The sequence below is a fragment of the Felis catus genome, chromosome A2, assembly GCF_018350175.1.
Source record: "Felis catus isolate Fca126 chromosome A2, F.catus_Fca126_mat1.0, whole genome shotgun sequence".
Lineage (NCBI taxonomy): Eukaryota > Metazoa > Chordata > Mammalia > Carnivora > Felidae > Felis > Felis catus.
In genome coordinates this window covers 70,158,139-70,170,658 of record NC_058369.1, presented here as the reverse complement: position 1 = coordinate 70,170,658, position 12,520 = coordinate 70,158,139, and the positions used below count along the sequence as shown (strand labels likewise).

General features: G+C 41.4%; 1 protein-coding gene across 1 annotated transcript in view; it reads right to left on the bottom strand.

The window, feature by feature from the left end:
- Positions 1-405: 405 nt before the first annotated feature.
- Positions 406-12,520, bottom strand: part of LANCL2 (LanC like 2) — a 60,418-nt gene continuing 48,303 nt past the window's right edge. Inside the window, exons 7-9 of the mRNA XM_003982621.4 lie at positions 6,781-6,957; positions 6,430-6,502; positions 406-3,031 (exon numbers count right to left, since the gene is read on the bottom strand). Of these exons, the coding sequence (XP_003982670.1) occupies positions 2,925-3,031; positions 6,430-6,502; positions 6,781-6,957 (357 nt within the window). The 3' untranslated portion in view covers positions 406-2,924. The remainder of the gene's footprint in view (positions 3,032-6,429; positions 6,503-6,780; positions 6,958-12,520) is intronic.

Below are 12,520 nucleotides of genomic sequence, written 5' to 3'. Positions count from 1 at the left end.
AGTCAGAGTGTGACCACTGGTGACAACCATCTGCGCGTCCTCCATTCTGTTAACTTGGGCAAGGCTGTCGGCTTTCTCACCTGTGAAACAGTCATAGTAATAGTGCCCCCCTCCTGCAGTGTTGTCGCCATTAAGGACGTGAGTGCAAAGGCCTGCAACACTATGCCAGCCACATAGATGCTGCTCTTACCATCACTGCCCAGGTTTCAGAGGGCCTTGGGATAGGAAAAGAACACATGTGTAGAGACCTTCAGCAATCATCCCAGTGAATTATTCAGCACATCGTAAGGTGGGCACCCGCCACATTTTTAAGTGAACAATGAAATCTTCAGACTGGTGACAAATGCTCGTAACCGTCACCCTTAAATGCAGAGAAGAGGTGAAAACAAATGAAGATCCCACCAGTCATCATCACAAAACTGTCTTTACTAACAAAACCAAAGAACCCCACACACTTTTTCCGACATCAACTATTTTTTCTTCCAAATTTTAAAATGGTATTGTGCATACACGTAGTTGTTTCAACTCAGACACATTTTGAAGGACACAAAGAAATCAAGAAATCATTGTGAGATGTTTTGAGATCTAAATTCAGACCTACATCTATTAAACTGACTTCCGTGAGTCCTCTGCTCCTTGGCGTGGATGCCATCACTCTTCCGCCTTCAGGGACCAAGAGCTGGAACTGTCCTCATGCAGCAGCTACGTGCCAGACGCCAGGAAGCGGGCTGACGTGGAGTCACAGAGCTGCACATCTGTGAACATCTAGTGGGTAAGTAGGAAGGTGTCAACCCAGCTGGGTTAAAAAAGAAAAAACCGTAAATAAAATCTCCGTTTATTCCACAAGTATTTTATCTTTCCCTCAGTACATTAGTCAGAAAGAAGCCTCGTGCTTATTTTTCAGACCTGGTGGGATGCCCAGGTGAGTCACCCTTGCTGTTTCTGGTCTGGAGACACGTGGCCAGAACCAGGACTTCCATGTGCTCCCTCTGGCTCCCTCAGACAGGCACAGCCCCTGTGCGGTCCCGCTGGCTTCCCCTGACAGAGCTTACAGCCGAAGCCCTGAGTGCCGCCATGAACGAGGCAGGCCAGACCTCGTAAGCTCTGTGTGTGCGGTTTGGGTGAGGTGGGTGGGAGGGAGGGTTGTTTGGCTGGGCTGTGATACCCGGTGGTGAGCTCTCCTACCAGATACTCCCCCTCAACTCATTCAGGACAGCATACTGTGCCTGAGAAGTTCCTGAGCAGGCCCAAGAAGTTGGTGAAAATAGAACCATGAGGGTTTATACCCATGGAAGCCATCCACCTAGTTTGAGAGAAAATAGTCATGGGTTAGAAACAAGTATCTGCAATGAAGGGACCCATGAGGCATCATCTAGAAACTGAAGGTCATGTTAGGGTGCCGGCCCCACAAACAAGGCTCAGCAACATTCCGAGAATTGCATATGCATGAAGGAGATTTGTCTTCTACGTGGATATTCATGCTCCTTTATGAAAGGAGTGGACATGAGGGCTGATAAATGATTACGGTCCCTTACAGACCGGGACCAGATGACCAGAGAAACCTGCTTTTAGTCTTTTACAATCCATGCCTCAGCTCACAAGACGAGAAGTATGTAGAAGTCCTAGGCTACTCGTATTGTGATGACAAAAGTCTTCTAAAAACTGAAATCCACATGACAGAATTATTGAGGGTACAGTAATCGAAATGAATGCCCATTTTTTTTTTTTTTTAGATAAAACATGTCAGACAAACACCGTCATTTTCTTGGTTAGAACACTATGTTTCCCATATGGATAAATGCAGACTAGGCCTTTTATGGTTAATATATTTCATCAAATGTGAGATTTCAATCACCCAAAAGTGTGCAAAAAATGACTACTCCTCCCAAATTTACACTGTGATAAGTTACCGAATTTTGAAATAAGTTTAATTGCAGGGACATGGGAACAGCTGAGTATCTTTCCACTTATCACCATCTGGAATTGTATCCACGGAACTTATAATAAGTTATAATGCTGATAAAATTGAGGTGCAGTCTGTTTTAATATAAACCAAATCTAGAATTGCCAATGCTTAGTCATTGCTGTTTGATTTACAACATGGTCACGAAAAGGCTTCCCTTGAATGTTCTCTGATTATCATGAAGTCCACTCCCCAGGCGTCCACTGCTTGGGATTGTAAGGAGCCTCTGGAACTTCACGTGGGAGCCGGAAACCCCTGCTGGGAATAGGGAGCCCCAGCTGGCCAGCAATGCATGCCCTCTGGCCTCTTAAAAGCACAAAGGGTGAACACAAAACACAAAGAGGGAGCGTTCAAGCACCTTGTGCAAAGGCTCAACCCCTGCCCCCAACCATTCCAGCAAAACCCCTTTTATTTGGTTGCTTTTCAATTTTTGGAGTGGTCTTTCCTTCATGCTTATCTGAAAGGTTCTCATGGAAAATGCTGAAGAAGTAGCACTAGGATGTCACCTTAGAGATTCTTTCTGATAGATGAGAGACATACTACCTGACTATTCCCTGTCAGTACACAAGACACCTCACTTTAAATATTATATACAGAGAAGTGGCCGCTGCCGTACCCTCGTGTACGGTCAGCTCCGGGCTCACGGAAAGAGAAGGGCTTTCTGTTTAGAACAACTTACATTTGCAGACAACAAACACCAGAAACATGCAAATGCTACACAAGGCTGGACGCGAAGAATTCATATTTGACACCAGTGAGGGGAACACTGTTACAAAACGCCAAAGGGATGGTTTCTGTCGTTCATGCTCTAACTTGAGGGTCTCTGCAACGAAGGGGGTGCCTGTGAAGGTGTTTGCTTCTCTTTTTTTTTGTTTTGCCTTCTTCAGGATTCACAGTTGGCTCTGTGTCAGGCACTAAGCAATCTGGCTTTTGGTCCAAACAGGTAGGTGTCTTAGTGGTCTCACTGCATCTTTTTATCCCTCTGCGAAGGGGCAAGTTCAAATGCTGGAAACCGTGATGTCTCTGGTACCAGGATGTCGGAGAGAAAGTGAATCGCCCCAGCCATGCCTGCAATGTAAAATGTAGATCCTTTTAGGAAAGGGCATGAGGGTAGAGTCTGAAAGAAAATGGCCCTTAATCATTTCCTTTACCAGGGGCTGGAGGGATGTCGGAAAAAGCGCTGAGGATTTTACAGATGACTTCATAAAAAAACCAGAAAACAGTTCACCTCAAAAATCCTTATATCAGCACCCAGCAGGCAATGATACCAGTTTTCTTCCCTGCCTTACCTTTCCTAAAAATTGGGTTCTGGGTTTTAATCCTGTATCTTGAAACTTTACGATGAGCGCACAGAACAAATCAAAAAAGTTATGGGTGCTGCCAGTGTGCTATTTTAACCATAAAACTCCCTCTCTCACAGCTTTATTCTTATTTCAAACAGAAGGCTGCATTTCATATCTTCTTTAAGTTTTAAGAATGTTAATTTTTTTAAGTTTTTAATTTTAATTCCAGTGTAGTTAACATAGTGTTATATTAGTTTTAGGTGTACAATACAGTGATTCAACAACTCTACACATTTCTGGGTTCATCAAAGTAAAGTGTATTCTTAACCCTTTCACCTACTTCACCCCCCTGCCACGGACTCAGCTCCGCTCTGGTAACCATCTGTTTATTCTCTATAGTTGAAGATTTGTTTCTTGGTTTCTCTCTTTTTCTTTTTGTTTTGTTTCTTAAATTCCACATATGAAATCATACAGTATTTGCCTTTCTCAGACTTATTTTGCTTAGCATAATACTCTCTAGCTCCATCCATGTCATTGAAAAGATTTCATTCTTTTTGATGGCTGAGTAATATCTCTCTGTGTGTGTGTGTGTGTGTGTGTGTGTGTGTGTGTGTGTGTGTACTACTTTAAAATGTATGCTACTTGAAAATGAACTTTATTTTCATCAAAATCCACACTCCAAATCATCACTGCAGTCTGCACCAGCATTGGGCTTTCAACTGACCTATGGAGGGTGGGTGAGGAAGCCTGCTAGCTGGCTCCAGTCTCCAGACCCCTCAGGTCCCTTTTCAACAGAAAAATTCCTCCCTTAATTGGATTATTGTTTGCTTATAGTTCTTCTTTTGATGTAAAATGTACATGCCACGAAACACACAAGTCTTCAGTGGACTCACTCTGAATTTTGACAAATGTGCATACACTCGTGTAAACTAAACTCCTATCAAGAGATGTGGAAATCTCCATTACCACCCTCAGAAGTGCCTGTCCCTGCCATCAACCCTGATGTGGACTGGTTTGGCCTGTTTCAGAACGTCCTGTGAATGGAGTCACATAGTACATAGCCTGTTGTGTCTGGCTTCTTGCCTCAATGATTTTGCAATTCATTCATGCTTTGTGTGTGTCACCGGCTGTTTTCCTACATTTCGGTTGTTCCCAGACTTCCCTGTAAGTTTTTGTTTGAAGGAAGGGTTCTAGAAAACCACTGACTTATTAGAACTCTCAGGGGTCCTAGAGTGGCCAGGCTGAGATGACCTTTGTTCTCTTGTTTTGGTGAGGGGGAGCAGCAGATTCACCTAGATGGAGCACTTGGGATGGAGAAAGTTCCAGAAGGGGTCATGGATGTCAGCATCCCTTTCAGCCTAGTAGTCTCCACACACGTATTCACTGTTACTACTTACCACCCATCCAACAAGAATCTATGCAGAGCCTACAGCCAGGCACTTGTGAGACACAGGGGAACAGATGAATCGGAGACCTTCCCAGCCTTTACGGAATTGTACACTCAGACTTCGACCTCCTGGGGCTTTAGCTGCCATTAATAAACTTGAATGAACTCCATTTAGAGTTCAGGTATCAACTCTATTGTATCCGATGCAAATATACTGCAGTTTTATGATGTAAAAGACTAAAATTTTTTTCTGAGAATTATTTTTTTATTATGATTTCTTTGAATATTAAAAGGATATTATCCTGTGAAAGATAAGAGCAAATGCTCTACTTTCTGCTCATATTTCTAATATGTGATTAAAAAATACCACCAATAGCAGAAATAGAACAGGGCATTTCACTACAGACAATTCAGACGTAAGAGGATAATAAAGAAGTACTATCACAGCTTTACACACATAAACTTAATGCCCTAGGTAAAGTGGAGCAGTGTCTCAAAAGCACAAACTGCTGAAACTTACCAAATATGAAATTGATAACTTGAACAGCCCTATAAACTACTGAATAAACTGGACTTAGAGTTTAAAAACTTCCCAAACAAAAAATCTTTACGCCATAATTTAAGTTAGAATTAACACCAATTCTTCCACGAATTAATACACTGTCTTTTCCAGAAAACAGAAAAGGATATTTCTCAAACCAGTTTATTAGGAATTAACTCTGATACCAACACCAGACAAAGATGGTGCAAAAAAGGAAAAGTCTAAGCCAATATCTCTCATGAATAGAGATGTGAAAATCCTCAACAAAATATTAGCAAATGCAATTCCGCAATATATAAAAAGGCCAAGTGAGGTTTATCCCAGAGATGCAAAGCTAGCTTAATATTTAATAATCCATGATGTTAATAAGCTAAAGAAGGAAAAAAAAATCACATAATCGTATCAACTGATGCAGAAAAAGCATTTGACAAAATTCAACACCAATTATTTGATTTAAAAAAATATTCAATCATTTATACCTTCTGAAGTTTACTTTGGAATTAATATAAGATGTACCTTTTAGAGCAACAAGTTATTAAAAGTTATCATCAATTTATCCTTTGCCCTTTGATTTCTGTGGCTTAAATGATAAATTATCCAATTCACACACACACACACACACACACACACACACACACACACACACACACAATATAAATGTAAAAAATGTAGGAGTCCTCTTCGTAGGATTTCTATTTTGTTTTCCTGAATTATATTCTCTAGCTTGTAGCAGAATTATTGTATTTGATTTCCTGTCATTGCTCATTCTTCAGAACTTTCTTCTGTACGCTATTATTTTTACCAACTACAACTACTTCTAACTGCTAATACTGTCGAGTTACTAATATCAATTATTCAAACTTATTTATATATCTAAAATAGTTAAATGTATTTAAATAACTAAACATGTTTCCTGTGAATAGATCAATATTATACTTACACAATATAACAGATGAAATGCAGAGGAGCAAACTTATTATTTCTTCTATTACTGACTAGCAAACATCCCATGTTCTGTCTGCATGTAGTCTTGACAAAAGATTAAGAAATATTTGAAGGACATTCGCAGGTACACAAAATAAGTAAGGCAAAGAGACTCATAATTTTCAGCAACAAACTACTTGGTTCAGGTTATTTTATGGTTGTGGAGGTATTATTCAAGTAAGAATAAATGGACTAGAACCAGTGCACAGGGACAGGGGGACCAAATTCACCCACCCACATATTTAAACCTAGCTTTTTTGCACGCTCTTACCTTCAAAGAGAGAATAAGGTCTGTCAGGAATGCGGCACCCATGTGCTCCATATTCTAGACACCACTCTGCAAACTAAGAGGAAGCATATTTAAGAGCAGAGATTTCACTTGGTGAAAAGGCAACAAACAAGACATTGCAATGAATTCGCCAGGAATCTAATAAAGAAGATTCCCAGGCAACCAGAGAGGGGTCAACAGGGCACAGACAGGCTAGGGCATGGCTATGCCAGGAGAAGCAGGGGAGACGGTGGAGTTGGGAGAAACAGGTTAAGAAAGGAGAGGAACTGTATTTTTGGATTTTGCGTACCCTTTCCCGAGTGTTCAAATGTTGTTTACATAAAGGCTCCTTACTTTGCAAGCTCGGTAGAGATACTTTTTGTCCTGTGTGAGATGGTACAGGGACAGGAAAGAATAGCCGTTCCCAGCCGTCCCATGGCAGATACCATAGCCCTTGCGAAGCAAACCTCGCTGCCAAATCACATCACTACACTCCATGGCTTCTTTCAGGTATTTCTCCTCCTTAAAGACCTGGGCAATGAAAAGTAAAGCAGTGTTAAAAGATGTTTTGAGGGGCGCCTGGGTGGCGCAGTCGGTTAAGCGTCTGACTTCAGCCAGGTCACGATCTCGCGGTCCGTGAGTTCGAGCCCCGCGTCGGGCTCTGGGCTGATGGCTCAGAGCCTGGAGCCTGTTTCTGATTCTGTGTCTCCCTCTCTCTCTGCCCCTGTTCATGCTCTGTCTCTCTCTGTCCCAAAAATAAATAAACGTTGAAAAAAAAATTAAAAAAAAAAAAAAAGATGTTTTGAGGGGCGCCTGGGTGGCTCAGTGGGTTAAGCGTTTGACTTTGGCTCAGGTCATGATCTCGCAGTCTGTGGGTTTGAGCCCCGTGTTGGGCTCTGTGCTGATAGCTCCAAGCCTGGAGCCTGCTTCGGATTCTGTGTCTCCCTCCCTCTCTGCCCCTCCCCCGCTTGTGCTCTCTTTCTCTCTCTCAAAAATAAACATTAAAAAAATTTAAAAAAAAAGATGTTCTGAATGGTAAGTTAGTAAAATAGTTTCCCTTTCTGGTTAGTAAATTACACAACATTAGGAAACCTGAAGTGGCTCCTGGGGTAAAATGAGCACCCCCAGCAACACCATGGTGCAGCACCTCACAATCTACCCATCTCTTCCCCTTGTCCTCCTAGTTCAGGCTTCTGCAAAAGTAATTCTAAAATTTAGTTTAAAAAATCAGAATAAAAGATGTCAGAAAAAAAAATGGGGCACCTGGGTGTCTCAGTTGGTTAAGCGCCTGGCTCTTGATCTCAGCTCAGGTCACGGTCTCGTGGTTTGTGGGTTTGAGCCCCATATCGGGCTCTGTGCGGACCATGTGGAGTTTGCTTAGGATTCTCTCTCTCCCTCTCTCTGCCCCTTCCCCACTCTCTCTGTCTCTCTCTCAAAATTAAACGTAAAAAAAAAAAAAAAAAGCTACCAGAAACTCTTTGGTAAGATGTTTTGACGAATACTCAACATCCTGGGTCAGCCACATTATCAGTAAGACCCTGATGGCCTGGCACTATCAGGGCGGGCGAGATCTGTCATGATCTATCACAGGGAAACCCGAACACAGCTTCCTGCTGGAGCAGACATGCCTGGGTTGCAGAACTTAATGGCACTGATTCCACTTAGCGGTTTATATGGACAGACACAAATGAGCTCAGCAAAGACAAATGCCTGGTAGGAGGAAGCTGTTTTTTTTTTGCCTCCTCATATTCCCTTTTAAACGGTCTTCTCTTTCTCCTCACATTTCATTAATTTTGTTTCTATAGTCCTTCCCTCGGAATCTGCTGTCTATAATCTCCACTTGCTTATCACCTCATTCCATTCTACTGCAAATGAGTTTTGGGCAATGAATTAGAGGCAAGGGGGTCATTAGAGCTGATCTTTTTAGGGGTAGCAAATAGGATTCATCTACTTGTCAGTGATTAGTAGTGACCTCAAAAAAAAAAAAAAAGGGTGAACTGTGTGAATCAGGGTCTGTAGAGGGTAGGAGGAGGGAAAAGAGAGGGTCATTTGCATGTTACTTACTATTCCTGATCAAGAGTCTGTTCACCAGAGTCAGATGCGAGACTAACCCATGAAAGCCATTTGAGATGTGGGCTCTGGGGTCTGGGGTCAGACTGCCTGAGTTGGAATCTCAGCTCTGTGTGGCCTTGGACAAATCACTGAACTTCTTAGGTCTGTTTTCTCAACTATAAAAGGATACTATTTCCTCACCTCAGTGGCTTCTTATGCGTATTAATGACACCAAGTCAATCAGATGGGGGGGAGGGAGTCTTTTCAATAAACAGTGTAGAAAGAATCAGATTTCCTGATGCTTAACAAACAAAGAACCTCTCTTGGGCTGCCTGGGTGGGTCAGTCACTTAAGCATCTGCATTCGGCTCATTTGGCTCAGGTCATGATCTTGGGTTCGTGAGTTCAAGCCCCGCATCGGGCTCTGTGCTGACAGTTCGGAGCCTGGAGCCTGCTTCAGATTCTGTGTCTCCCTCTCTCTCTGCCTTTCCCTCGCTCACACTGTCTCTGTCTCTCTCTCAAAAATAAACATTAAAAAAATTAAAAGCAAAAGCAAAGACCCACTCTTCTTACCTCACATGCACAATCCTAATATACAAAATATACACGTAACATACAAAAGTTAACTGGAGATAGTTCATAGTTCTAAATGTAAAATCTAAATCTGTGCAGTTTGTAGGAGAATATTCTCTGTATAATCTGGGGGTAAGTAAGATTTTGTGACAACTGATAAAGGGAAATCTCACTAAAGTGGAGTTGGGAGGTTAGAAGGGAAAGCCTCAGCACTAGAGTCCCTTCCAGGAAGGCTTGTCAATTCCAGACCCCAGCAGAAGAGGAAACAGAAAAGAATCATCAATTACAGGCCCCAACAGGGAATAAGGTTCATTGCATCTTCTACAAGAAATCGACTACCCCTGCAACGCAGCCAATGAGAAACTGTCATCACTCTGAACTCTTGCTTTTTCCTAATGGACTTACATTCAAAACAAGTCCTCCCCCTTCCTCCTTCTCCATAACACGGTTCTCTCCTTTGTTGGACTTGCCTGTGGTTTTGCCATAGCCTGCACATGCCAGGATGTAATTCTCTGCTGTTCTTGAGTAAGCCCATTTTGCTGGTAAAATAACTGGCTGTTTTATTTTTTAGCTTAACAATTTCTTAGACAAGACACAAAAAGAAATTACCATTAAAAACACTTGATAAAACACAGACTTTATCAGAATCGAAAACTCTCTTCATCAAGAGATACCATAAAGATGATGATTAGGTCAACTATAAAATTATTTCCAAACCATATAACCTGACAAAGACTTGTAACAGAAGATACGGAGAATTCTTACAGCCCAATAATAAAAAGATAAAAGAATAAAACAACATGGGAAAAAGAAATGAAGAGATAATTTAACAAAGGAAGATATACAAATGACCCATGAACAGGCAAATCTGCTCATCATTAATCTTTAGTTAGATACAAATTACAACTACAATGAAATAGCCATCAGAATAAAATCAAAATGACTTAGAATACCAACTGTTGCCAAAGATGAGGAGAACCCTCTTCCACTGCTGATGGGACTATAAAAGGCGCAACTATTACTCTGTGCAAAGCTTTGGCAGTTTCTTACAAAACTGCAGCTACTTTCTGATCAGCAATTCTACTCCCAGGTATTGGCCCCAAAGACCTGTACAAGTGTTCATAGCAGCTTATTCATTAAAATAAGTGAAACTGGAAAACAAATTAATAAACTGTGCTATGTTTATGGAAGTGATTTTTAAACTTAGGAAGGTATCATGATCTTGAGGAAGGAGGAAAGAAAGTAGAGTTTGAAAGAATCTCTCCAGGTGAGTCTGATATGCACCCCTAAGTATTCCATATTTCAAATAATCGACTTACAAAGGAGCCTCTGGAACACAGTTTATATGAAAACATTTTCTGATGCATGGTCAACAGCTGACCATCAGGGAGCATTTCTGCTAGAATTCTATTCTGGGGTTTTCGGTGCCAGCACGTAGGTGCAGGAGCAGGGAAGGCACAGTGGTTTCACACTTGAGCGTGAAATCGAAACATTACGTTGATACCACTTTGGTATGATTTACATGGTTTTTGTTGGCATCATATTTGTAAATACCTTTCCAAATACAATTTTCATCTGACCAATGTTGGCATTTGTTTATAGTGGCTGAATCCATACAAACTGCTAATACCAGAGGGTCCATATGTGTAGTTAGAAGAAGGTAGAATTTGTTATCATTACCTGTAATTTACTGTCAGATAATCAAGAACTGATTATAACTATTCAGCAAAATAGCTTCCAGCTATAGGGTCCACAAACATAATTTGTTAGAAAGTCATTTGCAATTAATAAAATTCCTAATACAGCATATTGTTAAGACCCTGACATTTTTTTCAAGGATCATCTAAACTACTATAGAATTTTAAATTAACAAATAATACATGTTCATACAAAGTGGAGTACACTCAACTACCCACTGCAACTTGATTAGCATCTATAGGAAGGGTAAACAAATTAAGTGAGCCTCCACTCAATTTATAGTTTTTTTTTTAAGTTTATTTATTTATTTTAAGGGGTGGGTAGGGAGGGAGGGGACAAAGAGAGAGAGAGAGAGAAAGAGAGAGAGAGAGAGAAAAGGTGAGCAGGGCAGGGACAGAGAGAGAGAGGGAAAGAGAGAGAATCTCACTGTCAGCGCTGACACTGATGCTGGGCTTGAACTCAGAAACTATGAGATCATGACATGAGCCGAAATCAAGAGTTGGACATAGAACCCACTGAGCCACCCAGGTGCTCCTATAGTTTCATGTGTGAAGGATATTAATAAATTTTCAAATACATGAAAGCCTTATGCTTTCATAAGCATTCTTGAAGAACTTATGAGTTGACATGCCAGCATGAGAAACTGTTGAAAACTTATTACACAAAATGTAAGCACTTCCTAATTCTGAGACCCCTTCAATGAACGCAGACCCTCTTGAGTTAACAAAAACCTGAGAGAAAATGGAGTCTAGAGCTGTGTTTCTCTAGCTTTGCACTTCCAACCCCGCTCCTGCCCACACCACCCTCTGCCTCGGCCAAACAAAAATCTCACCCTCTACTCTGACTCTGAAAATATATTTTTACCCCTAATTGTAAAACTATGTTCTAGAAGCCTTTTCAAATTGCCATCTTCCCCAAAAGATGCCCTCTTCTCCAAAAGATTCTGGTGTTTCTCGCCCTCCTCATGTTTGAGTGGCGATGTAAATGGACAAAATTAAGTTTTAGTGATGAAGAATGGGATCTTAACGGGTTTTGCTCCACACTTTCTAGAAGACAGGAATTTCTGCGTTGGAATAAGCAGGGCAAGGACAGGCGTTCAAATGATATTCTGAGTGAAAGCCGCACGGGCAGCAGGGGGTCTGCGCCACCTGTGGCACAACCAGGAGCAGAGCTCTGCTACGTGTGACCAGCACAGGTGCAAACGGATGGTGGTGACGGTCAGCAGGGCTAATAGACATGGACCTCCCCAGGATGACGGCCCCACTGGAAGCCCTGATGCCTCATTACTGCTTCCCACTGGCTCAGGGGTGGGGATGGGGGAGACCCTCAGAAGCCAAGACTATGGGCCACCAGGAGTGCCCCCCTCTACAGTTTATCCCCTTTAATGTGAAAGAGAAAAGGGAGTCTGGCAAACAAAAGCTTTCATATTTTACCAAAGTCCTACATCTGTTTTGAATATCAGAGTGCCCTTGTTTGTCAACAATATACTTAGATATTATGGTTGGATATTTATAATATTATAAACTTAGCTCTATGTCACTGAAGTTCCAACGATTGCTCTAGAGCTCCAATAAAGGGAGGCAGTGACTTGAACAAAATTCTGTTTTAATTTAAAGGCTGAGGTATTAATAGTTAAGAAGACGAATCATTAAATTCGTCTGATTTCCAAAGTGTATTTCATTGTGCCTTGCTCTTACCAAATATCCTAACTTTCTATTTTCTTGCATGCTCATACCTGAATTTTATATTATTTGAATATTTTAGCTATTACT